Source organism: Camellia sinensis, chromosome 13 (genome assembly GCF_055761805.1).
Source record: "Camellia sinensis isolate YWXY chromosome 13, ASM5576180v1, whole genome shotgun sequence".
NCBI classification, from domain to species: Eukaryota; Viridiplantae; Streptophyta; class Magnoliopsida; order Ericales; family Theaceae; genus Camellia; species Camellia sinensis.
Window position 1 is genome coordinate 146,055,352 of NC_138973.1, and position 19,616 is coordinate 146,074,967.

General features: G+C 40.9%; 2 protein-coding genes across 5 annotated transcripts in view; both read left to right on the plus strand.

Annotated features, from left to right (window-relative positions):
• Positions 1-19,616, plus strand: part of ISA1 (isoamylase 1) — a 99,493-nt gene that overhangs the window by 57,781 nt on the left and 22,096 nt on the right. The gene's annotated exons all lie outside the window — the stretch shown is intronic.
• Positions 1,808-3,332, plus strand: LOC114303118 (cyclin-D3-1-like). Its single transcript, XM_082903707.1, has one exon. The coding sequence runs from the start codon at positions 2,456-2,458 to the stop codon at positions 3,212-3,214; it is 759 nt and encodes a 252-aa protein (XP_082759833.1). The 5' UTR covers positions 1,808-2,455; the 3' UTR covers positions 3,215-3,332.

Below are 19,616 nucleotides of genomic sequence, written 5' to 3' on the forward strand. Positions count from 1 at the left end.
AAAACAAAATTGGCCTTCTTTTCATCTTCTAACTAAGGAACAACCCTAACACACCCAACCCTCCCACTATCCCCACCCACCACCACCACCAGCCAACTGCTTCCCCACCTCCCTGCCACCTCCCTTCTTCCCTATGAAGCATGGGTACTTCGACAAATATGTCGTATCCGTACTGAGTACTTACCGGCGTATGGTAGTTCTGCAGATGTACCAGGTATACAAAACATGTATCTAAATTTTTTCTTCGTAATTTTTGGCGTACCTAATATATATCCAAGCCATACCATACCTCAGTTGAAACAATATTTTCTTCTACTATAGAAATAAAATTCATTTCATTAAATTTTTTTTTTTAATTTTTAGTTTTATACTTCGCATGATTTTAAAATTAAGCTATGGTTTGTAAGTTATTTAATATAATGGCATTTAATTTTGGTTTCCAAATTAAAAATAAATATTTTCTTATAAACGTACCAAGTTGTATCAGTATCTTACTTTTTTTGGATTTTGCCGTATTGACATATGCGTATCGTACCAGTATCAATACTCGTACTTATACCTGTGCTTCATAGCTTCTTCCTAACCTGCCCCTTTTTCGTCTCCTCCCTCCACCCCTACCATCCTGTCACCCCTCTCACCTCACCCGCCACTCCATTACCACCTCTGTTGCCCCCTCCTTCCTCCTCTAACTCCCTCACCCACCACTTCCCACCAAAAAAAAACTACCTCCCTGTATGGGTTATGTACAAGAAGCCATAGAAAATTACGTTCTCCACCTCCCATTTCTATTTTTTGTAGTACCTACATCTATATCTGTTTATAGACATTTGTATGTACCCATTCAACATATTCACTATTTCTTTTCTTGTTTTGTACATTGGATCTTGTTGTTGCACAAGAACTTCATGAAATCTAAGATTCTTCTTTGAATCATTTTAGTATCTAGTAAAACTTGTCACCCAATGGAATTTTATCATCAAATTTCAGTTTTCAATCCAGTTTTTAGATTCCCTTGAGTTGGGGATGACATTTGTTTTATGTAATTGAAATCTAGTAGCCTATTCATTTATTATATTTTCGTATGTCTTATAGATGTGTATATATATATTTCTATATAAAATTTAGTTTTTTAGTTAAAATTATACGAATAAGTTTAAGAGTGAAAAGAGTAAAGAGAAAACAAGAGAGAAAGAATGATTTTTAGGAAGGAGGCATAGAACCCAAGATTAGGTTTTCCCTCTATAACCATACGTATTTATACTAATCAAATAAGTGAATAAGTACAAAACTACCCTTCATCTAACTTAACATTCCCCTCAAGTTGGTGCATAGGTATTTCTCATGCCCAACTTGCACATAATGGGATGAAAAATCTTACTACGTAACCCTTTAGTAAAAACATTGGCTAATCTTCGAATTGCATAAAAGGCATACAAATCACACTACTACTTATTTTCTCCTTGATAAAATGTTTGTCAATCTAAGGATTTAGGATAAGCAGAACTAAGATAGAGTACATAGAGTGTAATTTTAGTAATTGTAACAATGGAAACAGAGGAGAAGTGAAGATTGAGAACCAAGAACTATGTAAGAGTGAATATTTTCGTTATTTAGGATCAATTATCATAACGGCTGTGGAGATTGGAGCAGATGTGATCCATAGAGTTAAGGCGGGGCGGCTTAAGTGGAGGAGTGCGTCCGGAGTACTGTGCAACAAACGAGTACCTACTAGACCAAAAGGAAAGTTCTATAGAATGGCTATTAGACTAGCGATATTGTAGGAGACGGAATGTTAGGTAACTGTTAGAATTTACCATCACCTACCACCACTACCACCTCACCTACTCCACTAAACCTAACCCACTACACCACTACCACCATCCACTACACCTACATCCACTACACCTACATCTATATAAGGAACCATTTGTAATATAACAAAAATATCAATCAATAATACAATTTATTCTCTTTCTCTCTCTATCAATATTTCTTACATGGTATCAGAGCTATAAGATTTAGGCCTATATTCCTTTCTTTCCGGCGGGCAGCCGGCCGGCAACCATGCCTTCGCTGCCCGCTGGAGTTTTTCAACACCAGCAAAACCATTCTTTTCTATTAGAAGATTCTCTGTACTGTGAGGAAGAACAATGGGAGGAGGAGGAGGAAGTTGTTGTAGGAATAGAGAGCTTAGGAGAGGAGAGAGAAAGTGATAATAATCTCTCTTTTCCATCTGCTGGTATTGGAACATGACCTGTTTTGTGAAGATGAAGAGCTTCTCTCTCTCTTTCCCAGCATTATTTCAATCTTTGCTTTTGGAACAGGTCGTGCTTCGGGTTCATCCCTCATATCAACAGTCAATGTCCGGATCTCTGAATCTCACAAGAGGAACCGCATCCAGGTCTCCAACACCAAGAAACCCCTCTTCTTCTATGTCAACCTCGCTAAGAGGTATATGCAGCAATATAATGAGGTTGAGCTGTCTGCTCTTGGAATGGCAATTGCAACAGTGGTCACTGTGGCTGAAATTCTGAAGAATAATGGATTTGCACTCAACCTTGATGACAACAATGGCACCGCAGACTCTGCAATCTCTGTGGCTCGCATGGAGGCTGTGGAATGGATGTTGAAAGTCAATGCTCATTATGGGTTCACAGCTCTCACTGCAATTCTTGCCATTAATTATCTAGATAGGTTTCTTTCTAGCCTCCATTTTCAGAGAGATAAGCCATGGATGATCCAACTTGCAGCTGCCACCTGTCTCTCTTTGGCTGCAAATGTTGAAGAAACCCAAGTCCCTCTCCTCTTGGACCTCCAAGTGGAGGACACAAAGTACGTGTTTGAGGCCAAAACTATACAGAGAATGGAGCTATTGGTGTTGTCAACACTACAATGGAGGATGAACCCAGTGACACCACTCTTATTCCTTGATCACATCATAAGGAGGCTTGGACTGAAAACCAATCTCCACTGGGAGTTTCTCCGGCGATGTGAGCGCCTCCTCCTCTCTGTTGTCGCCGATTCGAGATTTGTGGGTTATCTGCCATCTGTATTGGCTGCTGCAACAATGCTTCACGTTATCCACCAAATTGATCCCTGCAATTCCACTGAGTATCAAAACCAGCTTCTGGGTGTTCTCAATCTCAACAGGGAGAAAGTGAAGGACGGCTATGAACTAATAAGAGAGCTAGCAAGCAATAGCTGGAGAAAATAAAGAAATCATGGATTTGGTGGAACTGTCTACTCCTCTTTTCTTCTTTTCTCTCTGCAACCCACATGGGTTGGTTCCCACTTTTCATCATCAATATTCCCACTCTCTTCCACTTTCTTTTCTTTTCTTTTCTTTTTTTTTATATCACCCACTCCCATGAACCATACGGTGCAGACATTTCGATATATAATATATATATATATATATACTAGATATATAATATAGTATTAGATATATATACTAGATATATAATAGATATATATATATTAGATATATAATATATATATACCAGCTACTCTTTCGGGTTTTGCGACACCAATTCAAAAAAAAAAAAAAAAAAAAAATGCATTTTCCTCTCTCTCTGGGCCCTTTTCTTTATCACACTTCTCTTTATGTCTTTTATAAAGTTATATCTTTTTTTCTCTCCACCGCCTCTGCTTTCTCCCTTAATATCTTATTATTCTTATTCTTATTATTTTTGTATTATTTTTACAAAAAAAAAAAAAAAAAAAACGCAGAAGAAGAAGACGAACTGCACACCAAACTCATTTTATTCATATCAGGGGATCAACCCCGATCACAATTTTACACCAAACAAAAAAAAACAAAAAAACAAAAAAAAACAAAAAAAACAAAAAAAACAAAACAACACAACCACATCCACAGTGGGATTTTTCCCTTCTCTACTCTGCCGCCGGTCTTTTCTTCTTGCCTCCGTCCTGGGCGGCCCTTGCCGGTGTTGCCTCCGTATTTCCCACTCCACTGGGCATGATCACTATTCCCTGCTCCTCCACTGCAGCATATGGCGGCCCTCCAAATCGGAACATAACGGTGGCCTTCCGCTTCAGCTCCTTATTTTCCGCCTTTAGCACACTAATCTCTGCTCGCGCATCCTTATACATGCGTTGGAGCAGAGCCAGCTGGGAGTTTAACTGTTGCACCTCATTTGTCCTGCTCTGCAGCCGGTGCGACAAATTTGTGACCGCAGTCATGGTTTCCACGCATGACTTCAGAGTATACTGATTGGCCTCAATATCAGTTTGCACCGCCATTTTTTGCTCCACCGACCGCATCGGAAAGTTCAACGGAGCAAAACCAGAGGTGTTTGGTTGAGGTTCACTGGCCACCACACCAGTTATTTCTCTTGTGGACTCATTCAGTTCTGGAAAGAGCGTAAGCAGCCCACGGGAAGAGGAGGCCATGTTCTGGTTAGCTGGACGGGAAGAAGAGGCCATGTTATGGGTTGCTGAGTTTTTCAGAGAAGGATTGGTTACAGAGTGTTTCCAGATTTGCAGCTCTTAGAAACAATCTCTCAGAAAACGAATATCTCTCCCAGAAAATGAAGAGTTTTTTCAGAAGTTTTTTCACAAAGTTTTTTTTTTGTCTTCGCTTCTGTCTCAAGCACAGCCTCCGCCTCAGTTTATAAAGACCCTGACGAAGAGGCAGACACGCGCATCATGCGCCGCTCGGCACTCGAAGACAAAATGGGCGCGCCTTTTGATGGCACGTCTTTTGATGGCACGCCTTTTGATGGCACGCCTTTTGATGAATTGGGCACGCCTTTTGATGGCACGCCTTTTTGACAAAATTGGGCACACCTTTTGAGGGTGCGACTTTTTAAGGGTCCGACAAGACTCTGTAAACTGTCCCGACATTGATTCCGGTTAGCTCCTTTATGGGTCCGACAAGACTCTGTAAACTGTCCCGACATTGTTTCCGGTTAGCTCCTTCAAGGGTCCGACAAGACTCTGTAAACTGTCCCGACATTGATTCCGGTTAGCTCCTTTATGGGTCCGACAAAACTCTGTAAACTGTCTCGACATTGATTCCGGTTAGTTTCTATAAGGGTCCAGCAAGACTCTGTAAACTGTCACAACAACTGTCACAACATTGTCTGCTACAACGGTCCGACATGACCCCATAAACTGTCTTCTACATCGGCCTGACACCGCCATCCAGTGTCCTCTACACCGTTATGACACCACCATACAGTGTCCTCTACAACGTTATGACACCCCCATACAGTGTCTTCTACAACGTTATGACACCACCATACAGTGTCCTCTACAACGTTATGACACCCCCATACAGTGTCCTCTACAACGTTATGACACCCCCATACAGTGTCCTCTACAACGTTATGACACCACCATTCAGTGTCTTCACCAATGGTCTGACACGACCATACAGTGTCTCCTATCCTTTTTTATTTTTATGTATTTTCTTGTTTTGTTCCTCTCTTCAAACTCAAGTTGGTTAGTTTCTATCCTCCTTGAGTTTGCGGGGGGCTGTTAGAATTTACCATCACCTACCACCACTACCACCTCACCTACCACCTCACCTACTCCACTAAACCTAACCCACTACACCACTACCACCTCACCTACTCCACTAAACCTAACCCACTACACCACTACCACCATCCACTACACCTACATCCACTACACCTACATCTATACAAGGAACCATTTGTAATATAACAAAAATATCAATCAATAATACAATTTATTCTCTTTCTCTCTCTATCAATATTTCTTACAGTAACTAAGAAACAACATGTAAATAAGATGAGTATTGCTGAGATAAGGATGCTAAGGTGGATGTGTGGCAAGACTAGAAAAGGCAGAGTTATGAATGAGTATGTTCGTGAATGGGTAGAAGTAGCACCGATAGAAGATAAGCTGAGAGAGAATAGATTGAGATGGTTTGATCATATACAACGGAGACCAACAAAAGCAGTAGTGAAAAGATGCAATGCAGTGACGGTAGATGGAAGTGTTGAGGGAAGGAGCAAACCTAGATTGACGTAGGCTAGTGTAGTAAATAGAGATGAATTTCCTTAATTTGACTTAACCAAGTGGCATTTGATAAAGTTGAGTGGTGAAGAAGGATTCATGTAGCTGACTCCATTTGATGGGACTTAAGGCTTGGTTTGGTAAAATGTGTGAGAATATTAAGTTAGGTTGATATATATGGTAGTGTATATTGTGTATATATATGGCAGTGTTTCCTTTTCCTGTTTAGTCTTAGGGTTAGGATTACTATATAATTAGATGTATTCTTTGTATTATGGCTCAATTGAATATATAGATTCTTCAGAAAACATACATGGTATCAGAGCTTCTCTAGTTCTGATCTTTGGTTCGCTCAAGATTACTTATCACTGGTTCGTTGGGATTCAACCTATTAGTTCATCCCATCTATTCGTCGCTACTGTTCATCGTGACTCATTGAGTTGTTTGCTTCATCTGACTCGTTCGATCCATCTGAGTTCATTCGTTTGACTCGTTTAGTTAGGTGGTCTGGTTTAGTTGGTTTGAGAGACCCATTGGTTGCTTCGTCTCCTCTGTTCGTGGGCTTCTTCCTCATCGCATCTAGTTACTAATTCATCATCTCCGCTGCCTTGTGACCCATTCGTGAAAACCCTAGCTGGTTGTTCGTGATCTCTCTCGATGCTCTGAGTCACGATCTCTCTGGTTTCAAAATCGTAACATTAGGCTATCGCTGGACTTGTGAAGTTGGGTCGTCGTCATCTCTCGAATCGCGAGGTTGGGTCATCGTGACATCAAGCTGCCTTGTCTCTCTCTACTTCGACTTCTGGTTCTCTGGCTGGTTCTCCTTCATTCTCTTTGCAAGTCTGCTCGTGAAGATTGGTTGTAAAGTTGGTTCATCGGGCCACTTGGTTTATTGAGTCATTGGATCTCTGGTTTGGCTGGTTTTGGTCTATTTTGAGTTTATTACACTTGAACCCCTTAAATTTTTTGTTATTACACTTGAACCCCTTAAATTTTTGGTTATTACTCTTTAACCCTTGGTTTGGCTCTTTCGGCTCTATTTTGGATTTAGTCTACTTGAACTGCTCAAATTTCTAGTTATTACGATGTCTCTGGTTTTTGATGAGTGTGCTTTTTGTCATCAGAAGGGCCATTGGAAGTGTCATTGTCCCAAGAAGGGACGTCTGCCTGCTATATCTTCTCAACAGTCTCAAACCCAGTTCCAAGCTCCTCCTCTGAGTACTTTTCGTTCTTCCGTCAGTTCCACTACAACTGTTCGACTCCTGATCCTGACTTGTCTTCCTTAAGTGCTCAGATTAGTCAACTTCAATATATACTATCTATCTTCTAGCCCTTCCTATCTGCTTCAGTTGTTTCCTCTTTTCATTCAGGTTTGCTTAGGTCTTCTTTAGGTATCTCTTTGTCTGTCTGGATTTTTGACTAGAGTGTTTCTCATCATATGACTCATCATCTCTCTTTACTTCAAAATTGTATTCCTCCTCCATTTCCTATTATTGTTAATGCTGCTAATGGGTCTAGTATGTCTATTATATCTGTTGGGTCTGTCTTATCGTCTACTATGTCTGCTGTTTCTATTCCATCTGTCTTTTATGCTCCTCAATTATTTGTCAGTTTATTATCTATCAGTCAGCTTGATGCCTTCGGTTTTAATGTTATCTTTTCTTCTTCTATCTGCTCTGTGTAGGATCGAATGTCCAACCAGCAGATTAGGACCGGCCGTAGAGTTCGAGACCTCTATGTGGTGGAGAGCTTGGATCTGCCTATGACAATTTCTTCGACTGTCTTTTCCTCTGTTCAGTTAGATTCTTTATCCAGTGCTTTCTACTTGTGCCATTCTAGATTAGGGCATTTGTCTGCTGACCGCTTACGGTCTTTATCTCAGTTAGGTATATTAGGTAAAGTTTCTCCTAGTGAACTTATTGAATGTCTGGGGTGTAAACTTGCCAAATGACAGCCTTACTTTCTCGTAAAGTACTTAACTATTTGATACAGTGTTTTCTTTAGTTCTGTTAAAACCTATCACCTACTTCATCCACTTAAACCTACTCCACTAAACCTAACCCACTACACCACTACCACCACACCTACTCCATTAAACCTAACCCACTACACCACTACCACCTCCACTTCACCTACTCCTTACCTACTACACACTCACCCTCTTCTATATATAGGAATCATGAATCATTGTAATAAATATAACATTATATCAATCAATAATACAATTCTCTATTTCTCTTTATACATTAAATTTCTACATGGTATCAGAGCAAGGTTAAACACTTAGTATTTTTCGCTTCACCGGTGGGCGGCAACCTCGCCTTGGCCGCCCGCCGGACCTCAACCTAGTCCGCTAGAATTTTCTACACATACCTTGAAATTTCTTCCTTGACTCACCCAGTCAACCCAGACACACACATAGACGACACACAAGCTCTCTCTCTGCTATATCACACAGATACACATCCATGGGCAAGGGGGGTGACTGATTATGCTGATAGGATGATCAACTGTAAGTCCAGCAGCAGACATGAATCCAAGGGCCTCATCAACTCGGTTAGCTAGTTCCCGATACCTATCTCCCTGCTCACTGTGCTCTGTGAAATCCATATTCCACTGGGTGACTCGCTGTATGGCGGCGTACCCTCCGGTGTCGAAAGCCCTCAAGAGATTGAGAGTTGCTGCAGATTGACAGTAGGCTCTGATCAACCTCTGTGGGTCCGGAGTTCTCGACTCCAAATCGAAGGCGTCTCCATTGATATTGTCACCTCTGTAACTCGATCAGCATTTTACACCAAAAAAAAAAAAAAAAAAAAAAAACACACACACACACAAAACAACCACATCCACAGGCAGAATTTTTTTTTCTTCTCTACTCTGCCGCCGGTCTCTTCTTCTTGCCTCCGTCCTGGACGGCCCTTGCCGGTGTTGCCTCCGTGTTTCCCACTCCACTGGGCATGATCACTACTCCCTGCTCCTCCACTGCAGCATATGGCGGCCCTCCAAATCGGAACATCACGGTGGCCTTCCGCTTCAGCTCCTTGTTTTCCGCCTTTAGCACACTTATCTCTGCTCGCGCATCCTTATACATGCGTTGGAGCAGAGCCAGTTGGGCGTTTAACTGCTGCACCTCATTTGTCCTACTCTGCAGCCGGTTCGACAAATTTGTAACCGTAGTCATGGTTTCCACACATGACTTCAATGTATACTGATTGGCCTCTACATCCGACTGCACTGCCATTCTTTGCTCCACAGACCGCATAGGAAAGTTCAACGGAGCAAACTCCGGGGCGCTTGGTTGAGTTTCCAGTGCCACCGCACCAGTTATCTCTCTTGTTGACTCGTTGAGGTCGGGAAAAAGAGTGAGCAGACCACGGGACGAAGAGGCCATATTCTGGGTAGCTGAACGGGAAGACGAGGCCATGTTATGCGTTGCTGAGTGTTTCAGAGAAAGGTTGGTTACAGAATGGCAACATAGTGTTCCAGAATCTCTTTCTCAGAAACGGAAGAGTTTTTTCAAAGGATTTTCGGCGGTTTCAGACTGGTTTGCACAGCCTCCGCCTCAACCTTGGTTAAATAGCCGAGGCCGACACGCCACTCTGTCGCTCACGTGCCTCGCCGCGTCTCCGGCTCACCTTTTGATGGCTCGACGCTTTCTGTCAAGCACGCCTTTTGATGAAGTGGGCGCGCCTTTTGAGGGCGCGACTTTTGAGGGCTCACTATATATATCCATATATATATATATTTGGGCAGCCTATATACACCATCATACAGTGTATTTTTTAAGGGTCCGACAAGACTCTATAAACTGTCCCGACATTGATTCCGGTTAGCTCCTTCAAGGGTCCGACAAGACTCTGTAAACTGTCCCGACATTGATTCCGGTTAGCTCCTTCAAGGGTTCGACAAGACTCTGTAAACTGTCCCGACATTGATTCCGGTTAGCTTCTTCATGGGTCCGACAAGACTCTGTAAACTGTCCCGACATTGATTTCGGTTAGTTTCTACAAGGGTCCAGCAAGACTCCGTAAACTGTCACAACAACTATCACAACATTGTCCTCTACAACGTTATGACACCACCATACAGTGTCTTCACCATCGGTCTGACACGACCATACAGTGTCTCCTATCCTCTTTTCTTTTATGTATTCGTCTATTTTCTTGTTTTGTTACTCTCTCCAAACTCAAGTTGGCTAGTTCCTATCCCCCTTGAGTTTGCGGGGGGCTGTTAAAACCTATCACCTACTTCACCCACTTAAACCTACTCCACTAAACCTAACCCACTACACCACTACCACCTCACCTACTCCACTAAACCTAACCCACTACACCACTACCACCTCCACTTCACCTACTCCTTACCTACTACACACTCACCCTCTTCTATATATAGGAATCATGAATCATTGTAATAAATATAACATTATATCAATCAATAATACAATTCTCTATTTCTCTTTATACATTAAATTTCTACAAGTTCATACTGATGTTTGGGCCCCTTCTCTTTTTCTCACTAAAGGAGGTTTTGCATACTATGTTTCATTTGTTGATGACTTCACCCCTTACACTTGGGTTTATCTTATGACTCATAAGTTTGATTTCTACCAGATATACCGTACTTTTCAGTTTATGGTTACTACATAGTTTGGGCCTACTATTAAATTGTTGCGGTCTGACTTGGGCGGGGAATACTTTAAAATTGAGTTCTGTGAATATTTGGCCAATTTGGGTACCATTCACTAAACTTTATATATTGATACACCTGCCCAAAATGGTCGAGTTGAGCATAAACACTGTCATCTTCTTGAGACGACTAGGTCTTTCCTTCTCTCTGCCTCCGTTCTGGAGTAAGGCAGTTCTTACTGCTGCTTTTCTTTTCAACTGTATGCCTATCTCCCTTCTTTCTGGTCGGTCTCCTTACGAGGCACTGTTTTCTTAACTTCTTAATTACTCCCTCTTTCGTATGTTTGGGTCTGCTTGTTTTGTCTTTTTATCCCGTAAAGATAGGATCAAACTTAGTGCCCGGTCTGTTTTATGTGTCTTTTTGGGTTACAGTTTCACAGTTCACTTAAAAAGGTTATCGCTGTTATGACCCTATTTCCCATTGCCTTTATGTCTCCTGCTATGTTGCCTTTCTGAAACGTCTATCTTACTTTTAGCTTCCTCCTCTCACAATCCCAGTTTCCAAAGAGGATTTGGTTCATATTGATCCATTTCCTTCTGAGGTCCTTCCTGATAAGTACATCTCTGTTGTTCCCTATGAGCTTATTCCCTTTTCTCCTTGTATTGAGTCCCTCCCCACTGACCCCCATGAGGCTGTTCCCTCATTTCCTCTTTCCTCGCTTGCTCCTGCTCCTGCTCCTGCTCCTGCTCCTTCTCTTTTGGTGTTAGTCTCTTCTCGTCATAAGACTCTTACTCCATTAGTTGTCTCTGCCCCTCTTGCTAATCCTCCTGCTTCTGACGACTTTGATCTTGCTAACTGTAAGTATCCCCTTTGCATTTGTAAACAGGTAGTCAAACTTGGTTTTGCTAAAACATGTTTTTCTTCTTCATACTGTACATCTTTGTTTGCTATTCATTCTTTTTTAGAACCTCAGTCTTACATGGAGGCCTGTCAGGATCCTCAATGCATTCAAGCTATGGAGGATGAGTTGTCTGCTTTGCAGAAAACTAGTACTTGGGAGTTGGTTCCTTTGCCTGCTAGTAAGAATCTGGTTAGTTGCAAATGGGTCTACAAAGTCGAGACTCATTTTGATGGTTCTCTTAAGCGCTACAAGGCTCGCCTGGTTGCCAATAGTTTTTCACATGAATATGGTATTGCTTATGAGGAGACCTTTGTCCCTGTTGCCAAGATGACTACTGTTTGTAGTTTGATATTTGTCGCTGCTGTTTGACATTGGCTTCTTTTTCAGATGGATGTTAAGAATGCTTTCTTAATAGTTATCTCGCTAAGGAGGTTTACATGTGTCCTCCCTCTGGCCTTTACTATTCTTCTGGATAGGTTTATCGTCTTCGGCGTGCTCTGTATGTTTTGAAGCAATTTCCACGTGCTTGGTATGGTCGCTTTTAGACTGCTGTTACTGAGCTTGGGTTTCATTCTTCTGTCTAGGACTCTGCTTTGTTTCTCCTGCAAACCTCTATTGGTTTTGTTGCCTTACTGTATGTGGATGATGTGATTATTACTGGCTCTGATTCTTCTGCTATCTCTGAGGTTAAGCAGCATCTCTTCCACACCTTCGGAATGAAGAATTTGGGCCCATTGCGGTACTTTCTTGGTATTGAGGTGGCTTTTTCTCCCAATGGCTATTTTCTGTCTCAAGCCAAGTATGCTAATGAAGTTATTCACCGTGCTGGTCTTATTAACACTAAGATTGTTGATACCCCCATTCAGCTTAATGTGAAACTTAACACTTTTGATGGTGTTCCTTTGCCTGATCCTACTTTATATCGAGAGCTCGTGGGTTGCTTAGTCCATCTGACGGTTACTCGCTCTGATCTTGTCTATGCTGTTCATATGGTTAGTCAGTTCATTTTTGCTCCTCGTTCTACACATTAGGATGCTTTGGTTTAGATTCTTCGCCATCTTTGGGGTTCTATATTTCAGGATTTACTATTATTCTCTACTTCTTCCTTGGCTTTAGTAGTCTATGCTGATGCTGATTGGGTTGGTGATGTTACAGATCGTAAGTCCACTTCTGGTTCTGTATGTTTCTTGGCAATTCCTTGATTTCTTGGAAAAACAAGAAACAAACTGTTGTTACTTGTTCTACTGTTGAAGTTGAGTACCGTGCTATGGCTCATGCTATTCTTGAAGTTGTCTGGCTTCGTTGTCTTCTCTCAGACTTGGGCGTCCCTCAGTCTTCTTTGACCTCCCTCTATTATGATAACCGTAGTGCTATTTAGATGGCCCATAACACTGTCTTTCATGAGCGAACAAAGCACATTGAGATTGATTGTCACTTTGTCCGTCAACATCTGCAATCTAGCGCTATCTCGTTTCCTTTCGTCTCTTCGGCTCTGCAACTTTCTAACTTCTTTACCAAGACTCACACCACTGCTCGGTTTCAATTTTTTGTTGGCAAACTCTTAATGTTTTCTGCTAAAACACATTGAGTTTGAGCAGGGGTGTGAGAATATCAAGTTAGGTTTATATATATGGTAGTGTTTTCTTCTCCTATATGACAGTGTTTCATTTTCCTTTTTAGTCTTAGGGTTAAGATTACTATATAATCAGATGTATTCTTTGTATTATGGCACAATTGAATACACAGATTCTTCAGAAAACTTGCAATGTTTGTCAATCTCGATGTGTTTAGTCCTATCATGGTGAACTAGATTATGAGCAATGCTAATAGCAACCTTATTATCACGATACAATCTCATTGGTCCACCATTTAACAATCCTAAGTCGGTCAATAGAACTTTAAGCCACATAAGTTCACAAATGGCATTTGCCATCGCTCGATAATTAGCTTATGCACTTGATTTGGCTACAACAGGTTGCTTCTTATTTTGCCAAGTCACCAAATTCCCTCCTACAAAAGGACAATAACTTGAAGTAGACCTCCTATCATCAACCGCACAAGGCCAATTTGCATCAATGAAGGCTTCTATCTTCAAATGACCATGATTGGAGAAGATCCCTTTTTCCAGGTGCTGATTTGATGTATTTGATGATCTGATTAGCTGCATCCAAATATCCTATTCGAGGATCATGCATGAATTGGCTTACAACACCAACTGCATATGCAATATCTGGCCTAGTATGAGAAAGATATATTAATCTCCCTACAAGCCTCTGATATCTTCCCTTATCCACACGAACTTTGTTAGAATGTGTGTTTATGTTGAGTAAGGGTATTATGGTCATATGGGTAGATTGTATCTCATATAAATATTTTTGATGCTCCAGTCCTAAAAACATATGTTGAATAACAAGTTGCTGCTGCTTATTATTTTCTCTCTTTCTCTTTAACCCTAATCTTAGGGGTGATTTGGGATGTTCTAAATAAGTGCACTTTTTGACTTTTTATTATAAAATAAATAAATAAATAAATAAAAAGTGTAGAAAAGTAGGGAAAATGGGTAGAAAAGTAAAGAGGGGATGTTGATTGATGTGACCCAAATAAGTGTATGCAAAAAAAAAAAAAAGTGCACTTTTTTAGTGCATGCCAAACACCTACTAAGTTTTTCATACTTCTGCGCTTCAACTTGGTATCAGAGTGTCAATTCTACCTTGCCTCATGTTCATCAAACTCTGAAAATTTTTCTAAGGTGACAATGACGTGCTGGCTTCATTATCCGTATGATGATGTCAGCGTGATGTCAGAATCCGTACGAACAAGTTGGTCTCTGTAGGATCCTTTTTTCTTTATGAGTTCAATGGTGATTTTTTTTGGAATTTTTTGAGGCCATTTGATGTAAGTTACAATTTTTTGAATGTTATTCAAGTTTTTTGGAAATTTGCAATTCTGCTGCTTATTTTTCATTTTGACCTAGTGGACTGTCTTAAGGTGCGAAAATAGCTATTTTAATCATCCTTGGGTGTTGTTTTGTGATTTGGTGATGTTTGCTTGGAGTTTTGGTGGATTTCGGGTCATTCCTTGTCAAGGTTTTGAAAAGCGGTTGCAGTCGCCGTAACCGTGGCGGTGACGCGGTTGCGGGGCGTAAAGACTGTAGCGTAATGGTTGCGGTAACCGGAACCGTGAATTTTTTTATTTTTCGCACAATTTGAAAAAAACTTACTAATACGCATATTTTTTTTCCATGATCATATTTATTGGGTTTAAAATAAATATTGATCAATTTTTGTAAATTTTTAAGTCTGATCCAATATATTTCATATTTTTGAATCACTATAAATTGAGTTTTTTACATTTTATTTTAATAATTAATGACTTTATATTGTACAAAAAATCAATCACTAACTATTATATATAAGATAAACAAGGACAAAAGTAAGAGAATAAATAAGAGCCTAAATATATATATATACATATTTTAACTAAGCCAAATAGATAATGACCACACTTATTATTATTATTATTATTATTATTTTCGAACAATATATAGATAGACACACAAACAAAATGGTTGAGTGATAGCAGCTGAATAAAATAGCATAGATCTTACAGCTTCAACAAATCAATAACATGGTCTTCATCTTCCCTCTTCTCTCTCTATCTCTTACTCCTCCATCTTCTCTCTTTATCTTCCCTCTTCTCTCTATCCCTCTTCTCCCATTTTCAACTTTTTTTTTTTTTTTTTTTTGTATTTTTTTGAAAGAAGCAGTTCGGAACCGTTACGTAACAGTGCGTAACAGGCCATTACGGCTGTTATGGCACCGTTACAACTGCTACGGCAGCCGCTACGGCCGACACACCTGTGAATCTCAATCACATTGCAAAAGCGGCCGTAACAGGTGGCAGTAACAACCACATTACGTAACGGTTGTGGCCGTTTTTTAAAACCTTGTTCCTTGTTAAGTAGAGGCTGTTTTTCTTCTCTGTAGCTGTTTTCCTTCTTTATTGCTGTTTTTTGGACTTGTTTGTTGCTGGTTGTTGGCTTTTTTGGTGTTCCTTTGGATATTTTGTTGCCATCCTTGTTTTTTTTTTTTTTTTTTTTTTTGGGCTGACTACTGCTCATTTTGGTGTTATGGCTGAAATAAAACTTGCTACCCCATCCTCTATGATTAAGGATGATGAATTACCCAAGTCCATTACCACTAAGAAATTAAATGGTTTGAATTATCTTGCTTGGGCCCATGCTGTTAAGATTTTCTTGCGTGGCAAGAAGAAGTCATGTTTTCTTACTAAACTTCCACCGGCTGAGGATGATAAAGGCTATGATGATTGGTTGAGTAAGGATTCCTATGTTATGGGGTGGCTTTGGCATAGTTTAGAGCCTAATGTTGCTACTACAGTGGAATTTTGTGACACCTCTAAGGTCATCTGGGACTCCCTTGCTGAGTCGTTTTCCAATCAGAGTAATGTCTCTCGAGTTTGAGTTATATAAGCAAATCTTTGCTACCTTGCAGTCTGGTCGTCCTCTTTCTAACTATTACAGTGACCTTAAAACCTTGTGGGATCAATTATTACAACACCGACCTTTTACTACTGATTTGGCTTAACAGAAGAAATATTGGGAGGAGTTTATGACGGTATCCTTATTTTTGGGATTAGATTCTGATCTACGGGGTTTCAAAGATCAGATTCTTACCAGTGAGACTTTACCTTCTGTTGCTAATGCCTATTCTCGATTGTTGCATTCTCCTCTCGAACAAGGTTCTTCTATAGTTGGTTCCTCTCAGCCCTTGTCCTCTTCTGCCTTGATATCTAGCAGTGGTGACCATAGGCCCCATCGAAGTAGTTTTCATGGCAGATCGTGGATCCCATACTGGTTCCCGTGGTTCTCGTGGTGGTCATTATTCTTATGGATCCCATGGTGGTGGTGGGCATGGTGCTGATTCTATGTCCCGTGGTGATCGGACGTGTACTCATTGTGGTTTTTGGGGTATGGTAAACCTGATCATGTGAATCAGGTTGTAGATACTCCATCCTCTCAATCGACTCCCTCTCCCTCTGGTCCAAGTGCTTCCCCAGTTGATTCTCATGATGCACTCAGCACTCAGATTAGCGAGCTTACTGAGATGTTAATTCTCTCCGTACTATTCCTTCATCCTCTACTGCTACATTGCCTAGCTCAGGTAATGTTGCATTTACGGTTCAATCCCCCTAACCTTAGCTTCTACACTTTGGTGCTAGTTCCCGTATCTTTGGTAATTGTTCTCTTTTTTATTCTCTTCGTCCCGTTACCCGTAATATTATACTCGCTGATGGCTCCTCTCAACTTGTTAGTGGCCAAGACACTCTTCAGCCCACTTCATCTCTCTCCTTACCCTCGAGTCTCTATGTTACCTCTTTTCCCTGTAATTTACTTTTTGTGAGTCAATTAACTAAAGCTCTAAATTGCTCTGTAACCTTTTCTCCTTCTTCATGTGTTTTACAGGACCTCCAGACCAAGAAGATGATTAGTTCGGGGCATGAGAAGGATGGCTTATATTTCTTGGACACTGCTGGCTCTCCTACTTCCAGTTTTGTTGTTTTAAGTGGTACTGTGTCTCCCTTACAATGGCATTTCCGTCTGGGTCATCCATCTTTGCCCAAGCTTAAGTTAGCTATTCCTGGTTTAAGTCATGTGTCTTCGTTTGAATGTGAGGCGCGTCAGCTTGGCAAGCATCACCGTAGTTCATTTCCTAGTCGTAGTCGTGTGTCTGCGTCTTTTGATTTAGTCTATACAGATATATGGGGACCTTCTCATACTCCTACTGTTAATGGTTTTTTTTTATTCTTATTTTTGTAGATGATTATTCTCGGATGACTTGGTTGTTTTTACTACGACAGCGGTCTGACTTGCCCCAAATAATTTCTAGGTTTTATAATGAAATTTTTGCTCAATTTGACAAACGTATCAAGATATTTCGGTCTAATAATGTTTTAGAATATGTGCAATTTGTTGTGAATACCTTTTGTGATGGTCCTGGTATTATACATCAAACTAGTTGTGCTCATACGTCCTAACAAAATGGTGTTGCTGAGCGGAAACACGCCATTTGTTAGATGTTGCCCGAACCTTGATGTTTAACATGCATGTTCCCAAACAATTTTGGGGGAGATGATGTGCTAACTTCCTGTTCACTTATTAACCGGATGCCATCTGTTGTTTTACAAAACCAGTCTCCCTTCTCTTAGTTATAACCCAATTGTTTCTTGTTTCCTCTTCCTCGTGTTTTTGGTTGTGCGCCCTTTGTCCATGTTCTTGATCCGGGACTGGATAAGTTGGCTCCCCATGCTGGCAAATGTGTTTTTTAAGGTTATTCCCTTACCTAGAAAGGTTATTACTGCTATCATCTTAAGTCTCGTTGGTTCCTTGTCAGTGCCGATGTTACTTTTTTTTCGTCTGCCTCCTTCTTTTCCTCGTCTGGTCAGCAATTGTCGATTGATCTTATCTTTTGTCGTGAGGGGGAGCCATCTTTCCCAACTCCTACTCTTCCAATCCCCCCATCCTCTTCCATTGGATTAGATTCTTCGGCTTCCTTTCCTCTACAAGTTTATCAACGGTCCCAAGCTCCTCACGTGGTTTCTTGTGGCCCAATTACTTCATCTTCTTTGTCAGAGGTTCCTGTCCCTCTTCCATCTGTGCCACTTGATGATGATTTACCTATTGCATTGTGCCGAGGTAAACGTACTTGTACTCAGCATCCTATCTCCCATTTTGTTTCTTATGCTCATCTTTCTCCTAGTTTTTACTCCTTTGCCTGTAGCTTGTCTTTCTATTCCCTCTTCTTATCAACAGGCTATGTCTATGTCGGGTTGGAAACATGCTATGGATGAGGAGATGAGTGCTCTTCATTAGAATTAGACTTGGGAACTTACACCTCTACCTTCTGGAAAAACCTACTGTTGGCTGTCGTTGGATTTATACTGTCAAGTACCTTCCTGATGGTACTGTTGAGCGGCTTAAAGCCCGTCTAGTGGCCAATGGTTATACTCAAACCTATGGCGTTGATTATCTGGAGACCTTCTTCGTCGTGACTCGGCTTAATTCTGTTCGGATTTTGCTTTTTGTTGTCGTCAGTCAGTCTTGGCCTTTATATCAGCTTGATATAAAGAATGCCTTCCTTTATGGCAATCTCACCGAGGAGGTCTATATAGATCAGCCCCCTAGCTATATTATTCCTGGTAGTGAGCATCTGGTTTGTCGGTTACGAAAGGCTTTATACGGTCTCAAGCAATCTCCTTGTGCTTAGTTTGATCACTTTAGTACAATGGTGCTTACCTTACCTATGGGTTCCATCGTTCCCCTTCTGATCACTCTATTTTTGTTCGCCATTCACCTACCGGGGTTATTGTTCTCATTGTCTATGTGGACGACATCATCATTTCTGGCAGTGACTCCACTGGTATTGCTGACCTGAAGATTTATCTGGGTTCGCAATTTCACACTAAGGATTTAGGTTATCTACGATACTTTCTTGGAATTGAGATTGTTCGCTCCTCTCAAGGTTTAGTTCTTTCTCAACCCAAGTATGTTCTTGATTGCCTTTCTGAGATTGGTCTCCTTGGCACTCGTCCTAGTGATACTCCTATAGACTTCTCGATTAAACTTGATGGTGAGACTAGTGAGTTGTTTCTTGATATTGGTCAGTATCGTCGTTTAATTGTTATTGTCACTCGTCCAGATATTACTTATGCTATGAGTGTTGTTAGTCAATTTATGCATGCTCCTTGTCAACCCCATTTTGATGTTGCGTGTCGTATCTTGCGGTATCTCAAACGTGCTCTAGGTCACAGTTTATGTTATTGTCCTTCTCCTTGTCTGTGACTGGCTTTAGTGATACTGATTGGGCCAATAGTTGGAATGACCGTCGTTCTACATCTGGATATTGCACTTTTATTGGGGATAATCTTGTTACTTGGCGTAGCGTGCCATGGCTCCGAGATGTTATGGGTTTATTCACTTTTGAGGCCGTGTATCGTGCCATGGCTCATACCGCCTCCAAGATGTTATGGGTTTATTCACTTTTGCCAGATTTTGGTATTCGTA